The sequence below is a fragment of the Myxocyprinus asiaticus genome, chromosome 18, assembly GCF_019703515.2.
Source record: "Myxocyprinus asiaticus isolate MX2 ecotype Aquarium Trade chromosome 18, UBuf_Myxa_2, whole genome shotgun sequence".
NCBI classification, from domain to species: Eukaryota; Metazoa; Chordata; class Actinopteri; order Cypriniformes; family Catostomidae; genus Myxocyprinus; species Myxocyprinus asiaticus.
This window is the reverse complement of record NC_059361.1, coordinates 32,577,178-32,600,081: the sequence shown is the minus strand read 5'-3', so window position 1 is coordinate 32,600,081 and position 22,904 is coordinate 32,577,178. Positions and strand designations below refer to the sequence as shown.

At 40.5% G+C, this 22,904-nt stretch overlaps 2 protein-coding genes across 4 annotated transcripts in view; one reads left to right on the top strand and one right to left on the bottom strand.

Moving 5' to 3' along the window:
• The first annotated feature begins 655 nt into the window (after positions 1–655).
• LOC127455811 (WASP homolog-associated protein with actin, membranes and microtubules-like) lies at positions 656–19,740 on the top strand. Of its 2 annotated transcripts, none has more exons than XM_051723954.1 (10): positions 656–1,394; positions 1,589–1,762; positions 2,009–2,159; positions 11,053–11,222; positions 12,700–12,880; positions 13,072–13,241; positions 13,335–13,445; positions 16,038–16,133; positions 17,438–17,786; positions 19,004–19,740. In XM_051723954.1, exons 1-10 carry the CDS (start codon positions 810–812, stop codon positions 19,282–19,284), a joined length of 2,268 nt encoding a protein of 755 aa, XP_051579914.1. In that variant the 5' UTR covers positions 656–809; the 3' UTR covers positions 19,285–19,740. The 2 variants fall into 2 exon arrangements, with proteins under 2 accessions (XP_051579914.1, XP_051579915.1); XM_051723955.1 differs by having other exon boundaries at positions 661–1,394; positions 13,335–13,421.
• Positions 19,219–22,904, bottom strand: part of LOC127455815 (homer protein homolog 2-like) — a 17,964-nt gene continuing 14,278 nt past the window's right edge. For both annotated transcript variants that reach the window (XM_051723966.1, XM_051723965.1), the window contains exons 8-9: positions 22,764–22,844; positions 19,219–21,451 (exon numbers count right to left, since the gene is read on the bottom strand). In XM_051723966.1, coding sequence (XP_051579926.1) covers positions 21,263–21,451; positions 22,764–22,844 — 270 coding nt within the window. In that variant the 3' untranslated portion in view covers positions 19,219–21,262. The remainder of the gene's footprint in view (positions 21,452–22,763; positions 22,845–22,904) is intronic.

The window sequence follows — 22,904 nt, the reverse complement described above, 5'->3', positions numbered from 1 at the left end:
TACCCTTGGTGTAATGTTAATAATGATAATAATATAACATTAAACCATGAGTAAGTTCATGCCTGTCAGTTATACTGATTTGGTTTAAAACTTCATTAGCTATTGGTCGATGCTGCCCAGTGGCGTATTCTGTAAATGTTTAGCTAAATGTTTTTAAGATTTACATTTAATAGTTATATAACCTTAAATGTATAAAAATTGAGACATCTGAAAAAGTAATTATTTTTAAATGCTAATTTATAGGTGCGATTTTAGCCGTTCTGGAACTTCCAGCAGACTGAGCCATTGAATTAGACACGCCCCCTCTTACTAAAACACCGCCCTCCAAAGACAGCGTTGAGACCGAAACCGAGCAGTAGAGTATCAAACACAAAAGTAGCACAATAGCGCCCTCATCTGACAACTGATATGAATCTGAATGCGATATTAAATCTGACTGATATTTGTCAACAACTACACTATGAGAATGCTAAAAATGATTGATAGGCAGAAAGCACATCAAAGTCTTCTTATTGGCTGATCAAAGAATGTTGGCTGATCACATTTTTGTTTGTTGTTTACACAGTCTAGTGCTGTCACAGAGACCAGTAATATACTGTATCTCAGTACACTTATTTCAGTAATCTTTCAGGGAGAAGGACATTTTTTGAATATCATTCCATTTAAAAAAATCGTCTAATTGGGCCGTTATTGTAACGCGCATTTATTCATCGAACCGTAATAATACATATGGATATTAATAATTATGACAGTATGTGACGTAAGCGCAGAGTCAGGTGATCACTGGAATTTCCCTTTCCCACCACTGAATGACGTCAGGTAATGGCGGTGGCAGTGAAACACAAACATACGCGCTGAACGCGATGGGCGACGCTGACATCGAGCGCGTGGACAGTCTGGACGGATGGGTCGCCGTTAAACCAGATGCGTTCGACGAGAGCGAGACCCATAAACTCAAATTTATCGTGGAGTGGAACGAGATCGAGACCAAGTTCGCTGTGACATGCCATAACCGCACGCTGCAACGGCGCGGCGACGCGAGCGGCAGCTGTGCGGGTCTGTTTTCCGGCTCGCACCTGACACACGTGCACGCGCAGCTGAGCGCGGTCCGGGACGAACTCGATCCGCTCTTCCCGGACCTGACAGGCTTCCGCGAGCCGAACCTGTGGGAACTGTTGTTCTCTAGCGGGCCCCGGAGCGATGCTGACGCGCCGTGTAGGCAGCTGGAGCGATACTTCAGTGCCGCGGTGGACGCTTGCGGCCGCGGGATCGTGCTGGACGCTCTCTTCAGCGTCAGTGACAGAGATGAGGAGCAGTACTTCGAGGACATGCGTGAGTTTAAACGCAACGCGATGCGCGACCAGATTCAACGCGCCAAAGACACGCTACGCGCGGTGAGAACGACAACAACAACAACTCCCATGATTCACTCAGATTATATAGGGCAGGTTAATGACACAAACTACACGTACTCTTTTCTGCTCTATTTATTCTGACTGACATTCAGGCCATAGTGATGTTAAGTGCTCAGTGATTGTGTGTTATAGTGTGTAGCTGTTTAATGTAAATGTTGTGTTGTGTACATCAGCTCGTGCAGACTCACTCCAGTACTGATGGACTCGTGCGGTTGATGAAGCTCTATGAGGAGGAGGATGAAGCATACAGAGAGTTAGTCAGTGTGGCCACACAGTTCTACCAGAACCTTCTTCAACCATTCAGAGACATGAGAGAGCTTGCCACATTCTACAGGACTGAGATCATGGTACACAAACGTGGAATATTTGTTCTGTTATAAATTAATTTGTCACAGGACTAGTGAAATGAAGAGTTGATTTAAACTTAAAATGGTGATCAGTTACATGACCTGAAGCATAAACTCACCCTTATACATTTATATGTAGTTTAACCTAAAATAATGTTGCTAAACATAAAAAAGCTCATGTCCATGTTATTTGTCTACAACCCCACTTGTTTGTTTGTTTGTTTGTTTGTGTGTGTGTGTGTGTAGAAGTGTCTGCAGTATGAGGATCTAGGACCAAAGCGTGTGTGTGAATTGGAGGCAGAGATGCATGAATGGAATCGGCGTGGAGAAACGGCTGTTCACTCTATACAGGACGCCACTGCAGATTACTTTAAAGACACATCTAAAGCCCTGACAGGTAACATGCCAGATGTAGTTTGCATTTGCATTCTGATTCAGAAATATGTTTGTCAATGATGTGACACTCACTTATTATTCAAAAATACATAAAAAGGCAATTCACACAAAACAATTACTGGAATACACCTCTTCTATGATGAGCTTGAATTTCTGAGTTCAAAGTCATTTTAATATTTTTTGGGGGGCTTCAAGCCAAAAACATTATGTGGTGTAACCATCCAGAGACAGGGAAAAAAACCATAAAGTCTTATTATAAGCTGAAAAAGAAATGCTGGCATGAGTAGGGTAAAACACTTTTATTAATATTTCTTTAAAAAACACTGAGTGAAACAATTGTATTTTAAAAATATGATTAATTTATAAAACTTTTGTCCACCAAATCAAAGTCATGTGGTGTAACCAACATGTAGGTTATGTACATATACACACACACACACATTATAAATATTGTGTGTGTGTGTGTATGTATATATATATATATATATACACACACACACACACACAATATTTATAATGTGTGTGTGTGTGTGTGTGTGTGTGTGTATATATATATATATATATATATATATATACACACACACACACACACATTATAAATATTGTGTGTGTGTGTGTGTATATATATATATATATATATATATATATATACACACACACACACATTATAAATATTGTGTGTGTGTGTGTGTATATATATATATATATATATATATATATATATATATATATATATATATATATATATATATATATACACACACACACACACACACAGTGCCTTGCAAAAGTATTATGACCCCTGACCAATTCTCTCATATTACCGAATTACAAATTGTACGCTGAAATTTCATTCTGATTGATATTTTAGTTTAAAAACTGAAACTCAAAATCAATTATTGTAAGGTGACATTGTTTTTTGTTGGTAAATATTTTTATGAAACTAAAAAACTGAAATATCTTGCTTGCATAAGTATTCAACCCCCACACATTAATATTTGGTCGAGCCACCTTTTGTTGCAATAACTGCTTTAAGTCTTTTGGGGTACATATGTACCAGCTTTGTACACAGCGATGAAGTGATTTTGGCCCATTCTTCTCTGCAGATTTGCTCCAGGTTGTTCAGGTAGGTTGGGTGACGCTTGTGGACTGCAATTTTCAAATAGTGCCACAGATACTCAAAAGGATTGAGATCAGGACTTTGACTGGGCCACTGTAGGACATTTATCTTTTTGTTCTTGAGCCACTCCAATGTTGCTTTGGCCTTGTGCTTGGGATCATTGTCATGCTGAAAGGTGAATTTCCTCCCAAGCTTCAGTTTTTTAGCGGACTGAAGCAGGTTTTCTTGCAGTATTTCCCTATATTTTGCTCCATCCATTCTTCCTTCAATTCTAACAAGCTGCCATCTTTTATGAGAAGCATTCCCACAGCATGATGCTGCCACCACCATACTTCACTGTAGGGATGGTGTGTCTTGAGGCATAGGAAGTGTTAGGTTTGCGCCACACATAGCACTTTAAGTTTTGGCCAAAAAGCTCTATCTTGGTCTCATCTGACCACAAAACCTTCTCCCACATCGCAGCTGGGTCACTCACATGCACTTTAGGGGGATGTATGCTATTCCCAAAAATAGTACAGAGCAAGTGGCGCAGCTGTAAATACCTAAAAAACTGAGATCTGGGGATCCCAAAATGTTGAACCAAATTTTCAACCCAGTACTCTCATATAGGTCACCGAGTGTAGTAACCCCCCTCACAATCCACTCTGACCAGCAGAAAAGGGGACTTATTAATACATAATTTGGGGATCAGCCATATGCTCGAGGCAACATTTAGGTAAATATCCGAATTAAACACTCTTGACACTTTTGTCCATACCGAGTACAAATGCTGATTAGTTTGATTGAAAGGCTGTGCAATGGCAAAATAGGGGCAAGAACTTCCTGTTCAATACAAAACCAGGGAGGGGCTCTCTCAGGTGGAAGCAACCAATGAGCCAAATGTCTGAGACCAAATGCATAATAATAAAACAAAATCTTGGGTAGGCCTAGCCCACCTTTTGCGATCGGCCTATGCAGCTTACTGAAATGTAATCTGGGACATTTACCATTCCAAATGAAGGACTTCGCTATGCTATCAAATTGCTTGAAGTAAGAGAGGGGGACATCTACAGGGAGAGATTGTAGCAGGTAGTTGAATTTTGGAATACTATCCACTTTAATAACATTAACCTTCCCAATCATCGATAAATGTAATGAAGCCCACATCGCTCAAACCTTTTTATTAAAGGGTCAAAATTAACTCTAACTAAATCAGACAAATTTGCTGGGAATAAAATACCCAAATACTTAATGCCCTGTTTGGGCCACTGGAAGACGCCTGGCTGGAAAGCCATTACTGGGCAATACGCTGACAGAGCCAAAGCTTTGGATTTATACCAACTGACTCTGTATCCTGAGAATTTAGAAAAATAATTAATAATTCTGTGGAGGCAAGGCATAGATCTAGAGGGGTCGGAGACAAACAATGAAATATCATCCGCGTAAACCAGAAGCTTATGCGCCATACCTTCCACCATCACCCCTGGAAAATCATCCTCCTTTCTTATCGTGGCTGCTAATGGTTCCAGGGCAAGACAGAACAATAATGGGGAAAGAGGGCAACTCTTCCAGGTGCCCCTATCCAGAGTAAAATAATCTGAAATTAATCCATTTGTTTGTACTGCCGCTACCGGGTGTCTATAAAGCAACTTAATCCATCCAATAAACGTACTCCCAAACCCATACATTTCCAAAATCTTAAAAAGATAATCCCATTCTACCATATCAAATGCCTTTTCAGCATCAAGTGAGATGGCAGCGACCGGAGTCTAATCATTTGCCACTGACCACATGATATTGATGAAGTGCCTAATGTTATCAGAAGAGCTGCAGCCCCAAATAAACCCTACCTGATGTATATGTATAAGAGATGTCATAACTTAATCGATTAGCCAAAATTTTTGACAATATTTTAACGTCGAAAAGCTGTTCAGTTTCCTCTGACAGTCAAACGAATGCTCAGTGAGCCGGCTGTTCATGAGTGCAGCAGATGACCTAATCCTTCTAATGTCCTGCAAAAAATACACCACAAAACAAACTCCAGCCAATAGGAGGCATACACACAAGGAATGTGCAGATTCATCCACAACTGTCCCGAAGGAGTGTTATTCCACAAAACAAACTCCAGCCGCTAGGCGAAACCAGCACAAAAAGAAACAAAACAGGCACCCAGTTTCCTCTGACGGTCGAGTGGACGTTCAGTGAGTCAGGTCCACTAGGCTGTAGAGCGAGTGCCACACAATGACTCACTCATTCCATAGACTTTATGAAGGATATCGCATGTTGGGGACACGTAAACACTCTACGGCCATCCTTACCATCTATTCTCAACCTGGCCAGGAACTTCAGTGCAAAGCGACCCTCCGTCGATGCAAAAGTTTCTTGAAGGAGTGTTATTCCTCAAAACAGACTCCAGCCGCTAGGCTGAACCAACACAAAAAGAAACAAAAAAGGCGCCCAGCTTCCTCGGATGGTCAAGTGAATGTTCAGTGAGTCAAGCTCACTTGGCTGCAATGTGAGAGAAACACCATGACTTCCTCAGTCCATTGATTTTATGAAAGACATCGCTTGTTGTGGGCATGTAAATATTTTGCGGCCTTCCTTAGCATCTATTCTCAATTTGTTTGGGAACATCAGTGTAAAAGCGACCTTCCGTTGATGTAAGAGTTTCTCTTGACAAATTCGCAAAGTCTGGGAACAAGAAAACGCTGTGGTTCTTCCTTTCTCCTCGCCTCCCGTAACACGAGATCTTTATCGGATGATCTCAGAAATTTGGCCAGAATTGATCGGGGCCTGTCTCCCTCAGCGGATCTCCTAGCCAGGACTCTGTAAGCTCGCTCGATTTCCAACTTATGGCCTGTTATGTCAAGCAGACTCGGGAAGAGCTCGTCTAGGAATTTCACCATATCTCAGCCTTCTTCATTCTCAGGAATTCCAACAATTCGGGCGTTGTTTCGCCGGCTACGATTCTCAAGGTCTTCCAGTTTTTCCAAACGCGTTCCAAATCTAATTTGGTCGCTAGCAGATTAGCAGCTAATTCCCTCTCCGATGACTCCAGATAATCGATCCGTTTCTCGACGTCCCCCATTCTTGTAACCAAGTCAGTGAATTTCGTCTCCATGGAAGTGATCGATCGACGTATTACGGCAAGATCCTCCAAGTCCGCAATGACCTTCGCCAGCATTGCCGTCATACTCGACAGCTGACACTGAATTTCTCCCGCCACACCATCCAAACCGTGTCCCTGGTCTGCGGCCCTGTCTGGGGTATCAGCTTGAGCATGTAAGTGTCTTTTAATGTCTCCAGAGCCCTATGATTTTGAATTCTTTGACATATTGACCTCACAGAACAGTTATGGAACAGGGTGTATCGAATCTCTCCAGTTTATGACACAAAATGAATGAAAAACTAGCAAGGTGCGCAGAGCTCGCTGTTCACACGTCCGACCCTCGCATGGCATCACGCGACCTCCAGCACATGACATTTTAAATGATGTTTTACATCTATAAATGTTTCTTTTTTTTATGTATTAAACCAAGACAAAGATAACATTTATACGAACTTTACACTGAGGTTTTCTCTTTAAAAAATAAAAATGTCATCACCTCTGGCTCAGACAACCTTATTTGTCAATGACCCATATGTCAATGTGCATTGCATTTGTAATATTAAGACTTGTGTGATATTGATTCATAAATATCATTGACACACTCACATTAAGCACAGAGGGCTTGTATGGAATCAAATTGATGTTATAGAGTTGCAAATAATACGTACTGCAAAAGGCAAAGCTGTAAGCTGTTAATTGCAAAAACAGTTTGTTATAAATGAAACCCAAGAATTGTGATACTTTTCGCTGTTCATTTCTTTTGCAACTCTTCTCTGTCTTTCAGTGTTTCTTCGTAATGCTTCTTTTAATCTGCGTTTCAATTCATTATACTGCTTTCCCTTTGCACTTCACTGTGTGGCAAAATGTCAAATGTTAAAAGCAGAAGAAAGCTAATTTTTTATTTTTAAATAAAATTAAAAGGTCCTGGTTACAGCACTTTTGTGTTACAGGTCACTAGCTTTCTAGCCAAAAACTCCTGATTGTGTCACTTGGTGTTCCACACATCAATTAGCGTTACTAATTTTTTAGACTGAAACTCCATAATGACTACATAATGGGACATATCTTACTCTGTTAAAATGATGGCTCTAATACAGAAGAACAGCAGCAGAGCTGGAAGTGCCTTTATAAACTCAACAAAAAAGAAACGTCCTCTCACTTTCAACTGCTTTTATTTTCAGCAAACGTAACGTGTAAATATTTGTATGAACATAAAGATTCAACAACTAAGACATAAACTGAACAAGTTTCACAGACATGTGACTAACAGAAATGGAATAATGTGTCTCTGAACAAAGGGGGAAGGAAGGGGTGGGGGGTCAAAATCCAAAGTAACAGGAAATCATGCACAGAACGAACAGTATGGCTAGTGGCATTGCCACTAATGCCGGAGGGTCATGTCAGGATGAGCCTGCAGGAAGGGTACCACATGAGGGAGGAGGATGTCTTCCCTTTAACGCACAGCGTTGAGATTGCCTCCAATGACAACAAGCTCAGTCCGATACACACTGCCCCAGACCGTGACGGACCCTCCACCTCCAAATCGATCCCGCTCCAGAGTACAGGCCTCGTTGTAACGCTCATTCCTTCGACGATAAACACGAGTCCGACCATCACCCCTGGTCGGACAAAACCACGACTCATCAGTGAAGAGCACTTTTTGACAGTCCTGTCTGGTCCAGCAAAGGTGGGTTTGTGCCCATAGGCGATGTTGCAGGTGATATCTGGTAAGGACCTGCCTTACAACAGGCCTACAAGCCCTCAGTCCAGCCTCTCTCAGACTATTGCGGACAGTCTGAGCACTGATGGAGGGATTGTGCTTTCCTGGTCTAACTCGGATAGCTTTTGTTTTGCCATCTGTTCCTGTGATATTCGGATGTACTGATCCTGTGCAGGTGTTGTTACACGTGGTCTGCCACTGCGAGGACGATCAGCTGTCCTTCCTGTCTCCCTGTAGTGCTGTCTTAGGCGTCTCACAGTACGGACATACAGTTTATTGCCCTGGCCACATCTGCAGTCCTCATGCTTCCATGCAGCATGCCTAAGGCACGTTCACACAGGTGAGCAGGGACCCGGGGCATCTTTCTTTTGGTGTTTTTCAGAGTCAGTAGAAAGGTCTCTTTAGTGTCCAAAGTTTTTATAACTGTGACCTTAATTGCCTACCGTCTGTTAGTGTCTTTAACGACCGTTCCACAGGTGCATGTTCATTAATTGTTTATGGTTCATTGAACAAGCATGGAAAACATTGTTTAAACCCTTTACATAAAGATCTGTGAAGTTATTTGTAAAAGATTTTTACAAATTTATCTTTAAAATACAGTGTCCTGAATGAGGGACGTTTCTTTTTTGCTGAGTTTATAACATGAATCACTATTTCAAATGCATAAATTCCAGGCTCCTGAAGATCTGCCCAGCATGAAGCAGCCTGAACAGTACATTGCTGCAGTGTATGATCAGATTCAGAAGTGGTATGTTGGCTGCAAGATATGCTGATGAGTGCTATGTACCAGTCAGCCACCACATTCATTGGATAAATGATGCATTTCAGATCTTTGCAGATGTACATGTCTAAAATACAAAAACTGTATGTAGATATTACATTGAAGAACCACATGTTTTGTCTGATTTGGGAAATATTGTTATTATGTGAATAAATAAAAGTGTTATATAAATAAAATGTATAGTTTCAACTAAGTTTATACTTTAGACCTTTGATTTGTTGAGCAAGAAAAACTAACTTTGTACCATGTGACCCACATTTGTTTTTGACCATTGAAAATGTGTAACATTCAACAAGTTAAGGCATGAAGCCACACTGAGAGACCCAAAGCTCTGGCATTTAACTGTACAAGGCCTTAAATACAGTATATTATTATAACCCCAATTCCGAAAAGTTGAGAGTAGTATGAAAAATGCAAATAAAAACAAAAAGGAGTGATTTGTACATTATATTCACCCTTTGCTATATTGAAAGCACTACAACTAAACATTATATGATGTTTTACATTGAGAATTTATTTATTTATTTTTTAATGTACTGTCATTTCAAATCAGATGATTGCAATATGCTCCAAAAAAGTTGAGACAGTCGAATGTTTACCACTGTGAAACATCACCATTTCTTCTTATAACACTTATTAAGCATTTAGGCACTGAAGACACAAGTTTAAGTTTAGAAAGTGGAATTTTCCCCCATTCATCCATTATGCAGGTCTTCAGCTGCACAACTGTACGGGGTCTTTGTTGCCGTATTGTGCGCTTCATAATGCACCACACATTCTCAATTGGAGATGGTCAAGACAGGTGGCAGGCCAATCTAGCACCCGCACTCTCTGCTTATTCGGCCAGTACGTGGCTTGAAGTTGTCCTGCTGAAAATTCTGGGATGTCTCTGGAAAAGTCTAATAACAGCTTGGATGATCCTTTTTCTCTTTGGCCCGGAGAACACGACGGCTATTTTTCAAAAACTATTTGAAATGTGAACTCATCGGACCAAAAAACACGGTTCCACTGTTCTACTTTCCATCTCAGATGAGACCGAGCCCAGGAAGTCGGCAGCGCTCCTGGACAGTGTTGCTGTAGGACTTCTGCTTTGCATAGTAATGTCTTAACTTGCATCTGTGGATGCAGCGGCGAGTGGTGTTGACTAACAAAGTAATTACTATAGTAATTCCAAGCCCATGTTCATGATATCCATTACAGATGAAGGATGTTAAGACAGTGACGTCTGAGGGATAAGAGATCATGCGCATTTTGAAGTGGTTTTCGTCTTGCCCTTTACGCACCGAGATTTGACCAGATTCCTTGAATCTTTTAAATATATTGTGCACTGTAGAGGGTGAAATGCCCAAAATCCTTCCAATTTGTCTTTGGAGAACATTGTTCTCAAAGTGCCGGATTATTTGCTAAAGCATCTGTTGGCAAGTCTCGAATGATCCTTTCTCATGAAGGACTAGGCTGTTTTTGGAGGGTCCTTTATATACTATGACACAATTGCCTCACCTGTTTAATATCTCCTGTTTCACATTGCCTTGTTATTTTAACTCGTCAAATTGTTATTAGTCTTAAATTGCCCCGTCTCAACTTTTTTGGAGTGTATTGCAATCATCTGATTTGAAATTACTGTACATTTTAAAAAAAACAATGAAATTCACAAGGGGAAAAAAAATCATAATGTTTAGTTGTAGTGTTTTCAATTTAGCAAAGGCTGAATATAATTTGCAAATCACACCTTTTTGTTTTTATTAGCATTTTTCATACTGTCCCAACTTTTTGGAAGTTCCTTCTGAATCAGAAAAAAAGAATCACAAAAGGATTTCATTTACAACATACTGTACGTTGAGTTTTGTTTTTAAATACCTCTACCTTTTGCAGAACTCAAATTAAAAATTTCAAAGACACGAAACTCCACACTTTTGCACCGTGCAAATACAGATATGCAACTAGTTCTTCTAAATAGCTGACAAGCGCCTGTCAGAAGATAAGGCCATGGCCTCTCATGAATAATGACAGTGTTGATATATAGGAGTACAGTGCAACACTCAGTGACGTTTATCACAGAATCAATAACTACTTCATAGAGTGTCAGTCATTTCACTGCACGCACACTAAACCCTAAACCTGATAATGTGATGATCAAATTGTATGTAAGATGTTTATATGAATTAGTGTATGTGTGTGTGTTTAGGTATGGTGAAACAGATGGAGGAGGATCGGAAGCGATTTGGCCTCTCCTCTTGGGCAATGGCCACACCCCGCCAAGAGAGACTCCGTTTCCTATTAGCGAAAGAGACGTTGCAGTACATGAGGGCCAAAGAGATGTGCATCAAACGCAAGAAAGGCGACATACGAGAAAAGGTGTGTGTGTATGTTTACTTGGCTATAGTTTGAGGACAAATTTGTCCCCAGAATTAAGCTAAATCTGACAGAACCTCCCATTGGGGACATTCAGGGACATCCTGAAAGAAAATTAAAGAAAAGTGTGTCTGTGTGCGTGTTGTAGGTTTTGGGTCTTCTAACAGCACTGCAGTCGGTTAGTTAGAGACACCTGTAATGAGCATTTCTATTAAAGATGCACCGATACTACTCAGTAATACTCTTATCGGGCTGATATTTGGCGGTAAATACTCGTACAAGTTACCGGTGTCATTTCATATTTCGCAGTAAAAGGTAAATTAGCATAATGACAAGGTTGCACATGCTATGCATGGTGCTTCTAAGACCAGTTTGAAAACATGAGAAACATTTTGGTGTTAAAACCGTTTAAATATAAAATTTAAGCCACTTTTGCTTAGCCCAACAACAACATAGGATAAAGCAATTAAACGAACATTGAACTCTGTCAGGCACAACCAAACAAACCCAGATCAGTTTGGTCAGTGTTGTGCTGAAATCTGTCTCCCCACCAGATTCTTATTCCCCGCTACCTGATTGGTCCCTATCCTTAAAGCCCACCCCTAACCATAGTAGGGTGTCATTTGGTACACCTACCCCTAAACATAACCCTAATAGGGAGTCAAAAATCGGCACGTCACCGGATTGCCAACTCTCTGAATGCACAGAACAATATGCATAAAATAACACAAAGCATGAATAACGTATCATACGTGTTAGCTAGGTTACTTTTAAAGGTAAGCTACACCCTGGTGAAACGATTCTGAATTTAATTTTTTTATGACTAACATTGGCTATATCAAGATATCAAATACAAATAGAATGGCATATGTATACAAACACAAAACTACTTGTATTGGTACTCTGTTTTGGCCAGTAACTAAAAATTGGTACTTGTATAGGTCTTAAAAAATTGGTATTGGTGCATCTCTAATTTCTAAATTTATATATTTCAATGTTTATAGCTGAGTATTCTTCAGGCGACCACATGAGGGCACAGTTTTACATGTCTGCTATGACATCAAATCAACATGCTGCATGGTAAAGTGCATTATGGGTATTTTGATGCAGTATGTGTGTGTATTTCTGGTTTATTAATTCATGCCGTATTTACAAAAATATTAAACAGCATTCAAGCCCAGCTGCACTGTTGCCATGGAGATCTGTGAAGTGATGCGTTAATATTTAACGTGGTGTCAGATGTCACACACATGTTTGATTCACTGTATTAGTGAGGACATTTTATTAGCAGTGGGTTTTTTTATACAAGGGTGATATTTTGTATACAATCAAATAGTGAGAACCACTTAAAATGCCCTCACACACAATTTTTTCACATTTTGCTACATTAGTGAGGACATTTTTAAACATTTGGCATTCACAAGTATAGCCAAACCTGTACACACAGACTTTATGACTTAGTGGCTCTGTGTCTCTGTAGATGCATGGTATTGCAGAGGGCGGAGCTGAGGGCATGGCGGAGAGTGTGAGCACGGTCAGTGCACTGGAACTGCAGTATTATGAGGTGCAGCTGGAGCTGCACGACTGCAAGTTTGAGATCCTGAAAAATGAAGAACTGCTGCTGCAGACACAAATTCAAACCATACAACGCCAACTAAGAGGTGACACACACACACAAACAACAACACATAAAAGGTAACTAACACAGTAAGGAAAGGGCACATCTGTAATAACTATAGGGTTTAACCTTTTACCAGAATATGACACTGATCTAAAGCAAAGTGTGTGTGTGTGTGTGTGTGTGTGTGTGTGTGTGTGTGTGTGTGTGTGTGTGTGTGTGTGTTTGATGCAGAGCTGCAGGAGCAGGTGGTGTATTATGACACCTGTGAGGACCCAGAGGAGCTGCAGGATGTTCAGGTGAATGCAAGCCCTGCCCAGAAACACCTACAGCAACACCTGAAACAACTGGAGCGTCAGAGAGGAGCAATTTCATCACGCAGAGCTCAACTGAGAAACCAACGGGTATGCACACACATTGTGTTTAACTATTGTGTTTGCAGAAGTTGTTAGATAGATAGATAGTGTGTGTATATAATGTGTGTGTGTGTTTTGCAGGAGATGTGTGTTCAGGCACACGAGCTGCAGCAGCGTTCAGTTGCACAACGTTCTGAGCAGCATCGCCAGCATCACGCCTCGCAGCTGGTGAGTAATTCACCAGTAACCATGGTAACTACAACCCACTGCATCACCACACAAAGCATCCCATAATGAGTCACAGTAACAGTACTGCAGGATTCCGTGGGCTGTCTGGGGGTTGCAGAGTCGCCATGACAACTGAATCTTCTGTCAGACACTCCAGCAGGAGGTCCATCAGGAATGCCACATTCCCATAATTCCCTGCATTTGAGCTGGTCATGTGACTTCTATAAATGAACATGATGTCACTGAATGATCAGTACAGGTTCTACTGGTTGAATAGTTTATTAGTTTCACTCAAGGACAGAATGATTACTTCATGTTCTTCCTGTTTCAAACAGTGAACATCTGTTACTGTAACACTGTAGTGACATATTCGCTCGGTTCCAAAACCTAGTCTACTGCCTAACTAAACAGCATTTCAAGGTATCATAGGCATGCTGCAGACTCTCCAGGCAGCTAGGTCACATGTAACCTAAATGGAGAAGGCCACCCCATAACGCACTGTGCTGACGAGTTGAGAGAAATGCACATTGTACATAAATAGTTGTTTTGCGTCGTCTTCATCATACATACTTTTTCATACTGAAAAGTATTGATAAAAAATACACTCACTGAACACTTTATTAGGAATACCTGTACACCTACTTATTCATGTGTTTATCTAATCAGCCAGTCATGTGGCAGCAGTGCAATGCATAAAATAACGCAGAAACGGGTAAGGAGCTTCAGTTAAAGGTGCTGAAAGCGAATATTTTTTTTTTTTTCATGGAAAGGTATGCAAAAAATATTCCTACTGCCTGAAAGATTTTAATGAAATAAGTGCCCTGAGATATCTCACCGGTCTCTATGACAACTCTAGACTCTGTAAAGAGCAAACAAAAATGTGCCCACGGTCTGTGGACGATGACGCTTTCTGCCTGTCAATCATTTTGCACGTTCTCATAGTATTGTAGTTGCAGCAAATTATTGAGGCATAATGCAATTTTATGCCATGTTGTTCATAAGAGTTGTCAGTTGAGTGCAATATTTTTCTACTGTTGTTTTTAACAACCATTTCTGCTCTCAATAAAACTAACTTTGGTATCTTTAGAGTTCAGGGCTTTGGAAAGAGGGGGCGTGGCTAATCCAACGGCTCAGTCTCGTGGAAGTAGAACAGCTGAAATCACTTACAGCACCTTTAATGTTCACATCAACCATCAGAATGGGGAAAAAAATGTATCTCAGTGATTTTGATTGTGGCATGATTGTTGGTGCCAGACGGGCTGATTTGAATCTCCTGGGATTTTCACGCATAACAGTCTCTAGAGTTTACTCAGAATGGTGCCAATTACAAAAAACATCCAGTGAGCAGCAGTTCTGCAGATGGAAATGGCTTGTTGATGAGAGAGGTCAACGGAGAATGGACAGATGGGTTCGAGCTGACAGAAAGGCTACGGTAACTCAGATAACCACTCTGTACAACTATAATGAGCAGAATAGCATCTCAGAAGTACAAAGTGTCGAACCTTGAGGTGGATGGGCTACAACAGCAGAAGACCACGTCGGGTTCCACTTCTGACAGCCAAGAACAGAATGCTGAGGCTGCAATTGGCACAGGCTCACCAAAACTGGACAGTGGAAGACTAGAAAAACGTAGCCTGGTCTGATGAATCTCAATTTCTGTTGAGGCACACAGATGGTAGGATCCGAATTTGGCGCCAACAGCATGAATCCATGGACCTAACCTGCCTTGTGTCAACAGTCCAGGCTGGTAACGGTGGTGTAATGGTGTGGGGAATGTTTTTTTTGTTACACTTTTGACCTGTTAATAGCAATCAATCATTGCTTGAACGCCACAGGTTATTTGAGTATTGTTGCTGACCATGTGAATCCCTTCATGGCCACAATTTACCCATCTTCTAATGACTACTTCCAGCATGATAATGCACCATGTCAAAGCAAAAGTCATCTCAAACTGGTTTCATGAACATGACATTGAGTTCACTGTTCTTCAGTGGCCTTCCCAGTCACCGGATCTGAATCCAATAGAACACCTTTGGGATGTGGTAGAACGGGAGATTTACAGCATGAACGTGCAGCTAACAAATATGCAGAAATTGCGTGATGCAATCATGTCAACATGGACCAGAATCTCAAAGGAATGTTTCCAGCATCTTATGGAATCCATGCCACAAAGAATTGAGGGATTGAGGAAGAATTGATTGTTTTGAGAGCAAAGGGAGGCCCTTCTTAGTATTAGTGTAGTGCTCCTAATAAAGTGCTCGGTGAGTGTAGTTCAGTCATATTAAATATGGACCATTTGACCCAGTTTTGTGTGCTAGGCAGTTTTATGCTTATTAGTGTTGCATTGTTAGTTTAGCAAAATGCTAACGTCAGGCTCTGTTGCAATCAGTTGAGAGTCGAGTCTCTCACGCACTTCACATAAGGAGCACTATTTGTGTGGCACGCTGAGTTACTGCCTATGAAGAGCGTACCAAATCAGTTACCATTTCAGTTAGGAAGCTGCCTTAGAAGGTAGCTGTATCTGTAGACTGTAGAAAGCGAGACGACACAGTAGAATTTGAAACAGAGTTTGTGTCTCATGATCAAACAGTCATTCAGGTGTGTTTGTGTGTTCAGAAGCGAGAGAAGAGGAGAGTTGACGAGGAGAAGAGGAAGCAGTGGGTGGACAGAGAAAGAGAGAAAACACTCAACAGGCTGCGCTCGTTCAGAGAGGTAACACTTCTGTGTTTTTGGTTGCGTGTTATAAAGATGATGTGATATAGGGATGGCAATTTTTGGGATTTTAATGAGTTTCTATTAACAATTTTTGAATACTAAACAAAAACAACCTTCTTTTTGGTAACTTAATTAAATGGTTTATTTATTTATTGATTTATTTTTATTAAAGTACTGTTATTATGACCTAACTAAACATTGTCATCTAATCAAACAGAACAAAGCACAGATGTAAACCGCCCGTGTGTTTAGAACTATTGGGCTGCACGCGGACAGCGTGTCATTGAGTGAATTTTCTTCACATGCACTGTCCAGAGAAGGATATAGCTGCAGGCAGAGCTCCAAACTGCCAGTAAAGATATAGGGAGCCCCTAACCCTTCCCCTAACCTCAACCGTGTGTGAAAGTGACGCACCCTTTTGTAGTTGGTGCAACCCCCCTTTTGGAGTAAATCTGCCCTCTTTTGGAGATTCCACCCCTATTTGGAGATCTCTGGCCTGCAGCTATACCTACTTGACTGTCCACGAGGCGTAGCAGCACATGGACAACCGAAGTATACTTTGGCCTTAACAGTTCTCATTGATCTAATGAGCAAGTCAAGATTTGCTCTGACCGATTCAAACTGATATCTTATGAGACTGTCTTTTTATTGTCTTTGAATTATTTCACAGCACTGGCTTTCTCATTATATTCAATGTAGACTGAAAACTCACAACTCAAAAATATAATTTTTGTTGCCGTGGCTCTGTAAATTTAGTAGCAGTGCGTAAAAAAACACTTGTCAGAGTATTTGACCCAGTTTCCACCTGGTATTAAGATGCGTTTCGGGTGATCCAATCACATGTGGTCAGGTGAGAGACATTACTGTTTACACCTAGTCGCTTAAATGCATCTCCTGTGACCACTTGTGATTTGATTTAGAGGGGAGGGTCTCTATTTTATGACGACATACATCAATCACTCTGTCCGTGTGTTACTGCATGATATAAAAGCGGGATGTATACAGGATGGATTAGTGTTTACACCTCAAATGCGATGTAGTCACATTTGTATGTGGTTTTTGTGATCTCAAAACGTTTTAGACCCTGTTTAGACCTGTATTTAGGGTTGACCACGTGATCGGATTATCCGAAACACATCTTAATGCCAGGTGGAAACGGGGTCTTTTAGAATAGTGTTCCGTTCATGCCTGTGGAAGCATACTAACATTCCAGAACCGTTAACGGAACTGAATGTTGTTAAAATAATTTTTACAAAATAATTCCCTATCCTAATTCAGTATGTCTGTGTTGTTGCATTTAGAGACATCAGGGTCAGTATGTTTTAAAGACAGCTCATGTGAGGCCAGTATTGCATGACCCCAGCAGCGATGACTCCTCCCAGCCACTGTCAATCATCAGTCTGGAACCGCAGAGCTCCACCCCCTGCAGGAAGGGTCGGAGTCTGAAGCAGCGTGACATCCCAGTCCAGATTCTGCTGCCTGCTGGAGGTGCAGCAGCAAAGCTTGAGCAGACTATTCCACCCCCACCTCCTCCTGTCCCGCCCCTTCCTTCTGTCCCACCCCCTCCTCCCCCTCCACCCCTCCCCCTCCATCATACTCCACCAATCAATGAGAAGCTGCCAATCAAAAAGAGTCTGGAGCAGAATGCAGGTGAATCACAATTACAGACGACAATAGGTGTGTTCGACTTGAACTGCGCCTTACCTTACAGATCGGCGAGATTTGCCAACATATAGTGCAATGTTTGCTTTCTTTATTGCAGATGAAGTGGATGCGATAGAAATTCAGACAGACGCTTAAATTTTACATATAATAACCAGAAACTTTATTCATTTGAATAGGATACATGCTGTTAAATACAGTGCAAAAAAGGAAGATTTTTGAATAATTTTCATTGTTTTAATGAATAGATATAATTAAGATTGCGTGAAAAGAGAATTTTTACTGTTATATAAACACGGATTTGTGAGAGTTTAGTTGAACTAAAGATGTCAAATAAACATGAAACGCTCGCCATCGTTGTCATTGGAGATTCTGGCCAATCAAGAATAAGCTGTGACGACGTGAGAGCTTGTGCAGCTGCTTTGGGGCAACTGCATCGGCTGAGATAGCTGGCTGGTGTTACTTTGCTCTCGCAGTACTTTGATGGCATACATAATGGTGACAGCAGCAGCGCCTACGAAAGTTACATTTTTAACCGGCATGCATTGTACGCCAGGCGTCGATCGGTCTGCGCAGCTCTGCATGAAGTCAAACACACCTATTCTCACTTGGTTCAAACATGGTGCAAAAAATCATGACATGGAGTTATTGAGAAACGGCATTAATCGTATTTAATGGTTTTTGTCGTTTTTAATTATTTGATTGAATTATACAAAACATGTTGAGCATCCAGGTCATATTTCACCACAAAATCTAGAGAACGAAATTCTATTTTGTATTTAAAAAAGTAAGCTTATTTTAGGACCATTAAAAGTTTAGCATGAGAAAACAAATAAGAATATTAAATTAATATTTATTTATATTATTTAAAAATATTATACAAATCTAAAAATCTTACTGGTCCTATAATAGGCTTCATTTTCTTTATGCAAAATATAACTCGTTTCTTCTGATTGTAGGGTGACATTTTGGAGACTTATGTCAAACCATTGAGATTCATTGGATAGTTGAGAAATGCCCATCCTGTTTGGGAATGCCCAATGATTACTACATTGAGATTCCCTACTTTCATTGGATAGTTTAGAAACGCCTGTCCCAATTTGAAAACGGCCATTATTGTTCAGCAGAGACCTATACTTGACATTTCGTGAGATTCAGTTAAATTTGTGTTCAAATAACACGTTCACGTGATATTTGTGTTTCAGGATCAATGGACGAACTTTTAGCGTCACTGCAGCGTGGACAGAAACAACTGCGAAAGGTCACGGTCTCCACAGACAGCAGTAATTTTAGAGACAGCCTCATGTCAGCCATCCGTCTGGGCGTGACCCTGAAGAAAGTCACACCTCATACAGGCCCTGCACACAGCTCAGACTCTGAGCTGGAGCGAAGCATCAAAGCCGCTATGATGAGGATGAAGAAGATCTCAAATGACTCTGATGATGAAGAGGGCTCAGACATGCCATCTGGAGACTGGGACAGTTAAACACACACGACAGCCTTAATCATCTGATCTGAGTGCTGCTGCTAAAAAAATAACAGTTAAGCCAAAGGCTGCAGGTTTTGTCATCTTCAGTTCCTGGTGTAGTCACTCAGGGTATGAAGGGAATGTTGTAAATTGCCAAGAAAAGCTCATACCACCCAAACAGTATATAAATGCTATTTCCTGCACTGTGTTTTACAGGTTGGGTTTCTGATTGTAGGTGATTTATCAGTCATATTTAAAGGAAGTTGCTTTGGGTTTTGGCACTGAAATGTGCCATAAGATTAGGCTATATAAAGTTATTAACTGTGCTGTATAATAGAAAAAAATTGCACTGAACATTTTAAACTGTTGAAGCATTACTGCAAGTTAAATTTTATTTCTCTGAAAGTCTCATTCCTTAAGCTCTTTATTGTAAAAAACCAAAAAAAAGTTTGATTAAAACACTGAAGTGCCTAATCAGGATTAGATTGTGTTTCTGTGGCTAGTGAATATCAAAGTTTGTGACATTTGTTTCGTGAGGAAAGTCTACAATCATCTAAAACACCCAGGATGTGTGTTCATTTAAATGGTTCATAGTACAGCTTTTAAGAACTTTTAATGTTTGTTTGTAAGGGATGGAAGCAGAACAGGACAATAAGGAAATCATTTCCAGAGATTTCTTCAGTTGTGGGAGTTCTAGTGCAGGTTTCTACTGTTCTTGCTTTCACCAGTCAAAGAGAATCCCAGCGAGTGTGAATTATAAAGGCTGAATCAAAGGTGCAACAAAGATCCTGAGCTTTACAGAACTCTGCAACCATGTTGCTATGGAAACGAGCTTTGCATGGATAGTGACATCATGACAATCCACTGATGATGATAAAACAACGACACAAATGCAGCGAAACAATATTCACATGATACCGACACAATCAATAGCAGCAATGTGTGGGATGCAGGTTGCCGAGGCAACATCCTCTCACCAATCAGAGGGCGAGAGAGAGACACCCACCGCTTCACAGGCAGTAATATCAAATGCACATATTACAAATAACAAACTCGATAGAAGACAGCACAACAGTTTCCTTCATAAACTATATTTCAACAATTATTCATTTTACAATTTTGATCAACAAAACAGGAAGGGGGGGAAAAGTGTGCAGTGTCTTTAAAAGTTTTCAGTAAGCCCCCAGGTGAGTTAACACAAATACACACTCACCCATGTTAAATGCCTATAAATCTTCTTTTGAACATCGTGGCAGGTATATTAAAGGAAAAAAAAAATCTGGAGAGGAAGAGTTTGGAAGCTCACGCACTCCGCTTCTGACTCGAAGGCTGAGATTATTCTAAAAAAAAGCCACATAAATTATCCCATCACCCAACTGACAACACACACACACACAGGAACAGTGGGAGGGGAGCACATCACATACACAGCAGAACAAAATGAGTAAATCTGCACCGTACAAGCAAAATTCCTTCATCAAAGCAGATATTTGGCTCCTATTTTCATTGATCAGAATTAAAAATATTTAAGCAACAATGAAAATTATTTTCAAAAAACAGAAGACAGCGGAACAAGAAAATTGCATCCTGCGGCGAGTATTGCATGAGAGTTCGAGTGGCCGGTCGCAGCATAGCTTCACGTTAAACAGATCGACATCAGCAACTCCGCTGTGACCGATTATCAAGGGCTCGTGGAGCTCCGCTGAAAGCGCCACCTTTAGGCACTTTGTGATTCTGCAGTTCATGTGTGTGTGTGTGCGTGCATATCAAACTACTCCAAACCACATGAAGCCCTGAGATCTGCAGCGGCAAAATTCACCCTTCAGTCCATATATATGTGTGTGTGTGTGTGTGTGTGTGTAACTCTCTTCTCTCAGTGTAACTGTTGACCATCAGTAGCCCTTTAACCAGCAGATCACACACACATGAGAAACAACCAGTTACACAGAGAGAACAGAGCATGTATGAGTGTGCATATGCGTTATGGTGTTTGTGTTCAGTTGTCGATGCCTAGTTTTGAAATCCCCTGCCGAACTTCATGTAGCTCATCGATCTTTCCGTCAAGAACATCCATGAACTTCTTGAGTTCTGTCTTCATGTTCTTCTGTTTTTGCTCGCTATCGTTTATTTCACCGTGTAGCTGCTTCATCTGCTCATTCAGATTTCTGTTGGTCAGTTCTGCTGCCTGTTAAACACATGAACACATTATCAACATCAGTCAGTCAATACACACATGTCCAGTGAGAAATGTAAACATAGATAGTTGGTCTACATTTAGGTGTGCTGTTGGAATGCAGGCAGCTGCAATGCGAAGTCACCTGCACCTGTTGCTTTTCTTTGAATGAATTTCATTTTTTAATATTGAAAAATAAACACATTATTAAAAAGAAAACTAACACCAGTGATTCATTCAGCTTTAATCAGATCATTTGTTATTAGTGATGAAAACAGACTCCTTTCCACAAATCTTTTACTTTTCCTCAGTTTCTTCAAATTGAATGAACCAATTTACAAATAAAGATCTTTCGTCACCATGTGTTCCCAGACATACCATTTTACATCCTTTTAATTTGCAATCTTTGGCATGACTTAACTTGTTTGTGTATTTATAGCTAAACCTAAATTAAAACGGTGTACTAGCTAATATTATATAATATGAGCAAGTAGCATATTTCCTATACGTTCCTATACTCTGGAACAGCAGGTCACTATGTGACCAAATGTGATTATTAAACCACAAAAGGCTGTTATTTTATTAAATTAATATGTATGTGCCTCGTGCAAAAAAAGTGCATCTACTACAAACAGAGCGCAAAGTTCATGATGGTGTTTTCCCTGTATGAGCCAAGGAGCTCTAAAAAAGTATAAGCAGACGGTTTCACACATTCACTTTGAAGCACGCAGCAGATGCAAACTATATATTTATTTGATTAAACCTAATGTGGTTTTAATTTGTGTGCTAAGATTTTATGGAACAAGATTTGGAAGTCAGATGGTATAGTTTTTTGGTATCGGAGCATTTTTACAAGCACGAGTACAAGTACATGAGCATCCGAGTGTTGGACCCGATTCCGATACCAGTATCGGGACATCCCAAGTTTTTAGAATCACTTGAGTCAAACATGATGGAGAGTGATAATTCTGTTCAGCGAGTGTTTTAACATGAGAATCACTTTGCCTTTCCAATTAGCAAATGAATCGTGTTCAAACTGACTTGAGAAGTGATTCACTGAATGATTCATTCATGAATCAGACAACACTTTTTGTTGGATGTTTCAGTCTCTGAAGCTTCGATCAGTTGTGACAAAATTAAGGAAAACAACATTTAACAAACCACCAGAGTCCCATTACAAACACTCTCTGACAGCGGCTGTTAATGAATTCTGATCTTGGACTTGTTTACACAGAAATACTTTGTGTTGCATCATATTAAACTGAACAGACCAATGACAGCTTTACGGTGTAGCGGTTGTTCATTTTGTTGTGCTTTTGTTTACCTTTAGTTTAGCTGTGATACTTTCACATTCTGCCATCAGCTGCGGGATGATTTCTGCCTGTTTGCGAAGATCCTCAAGCTCCTGAAAAACACCATCATGAGCTCAAACACACAGTAAGAGAACATGGCATACGTGTGTGTG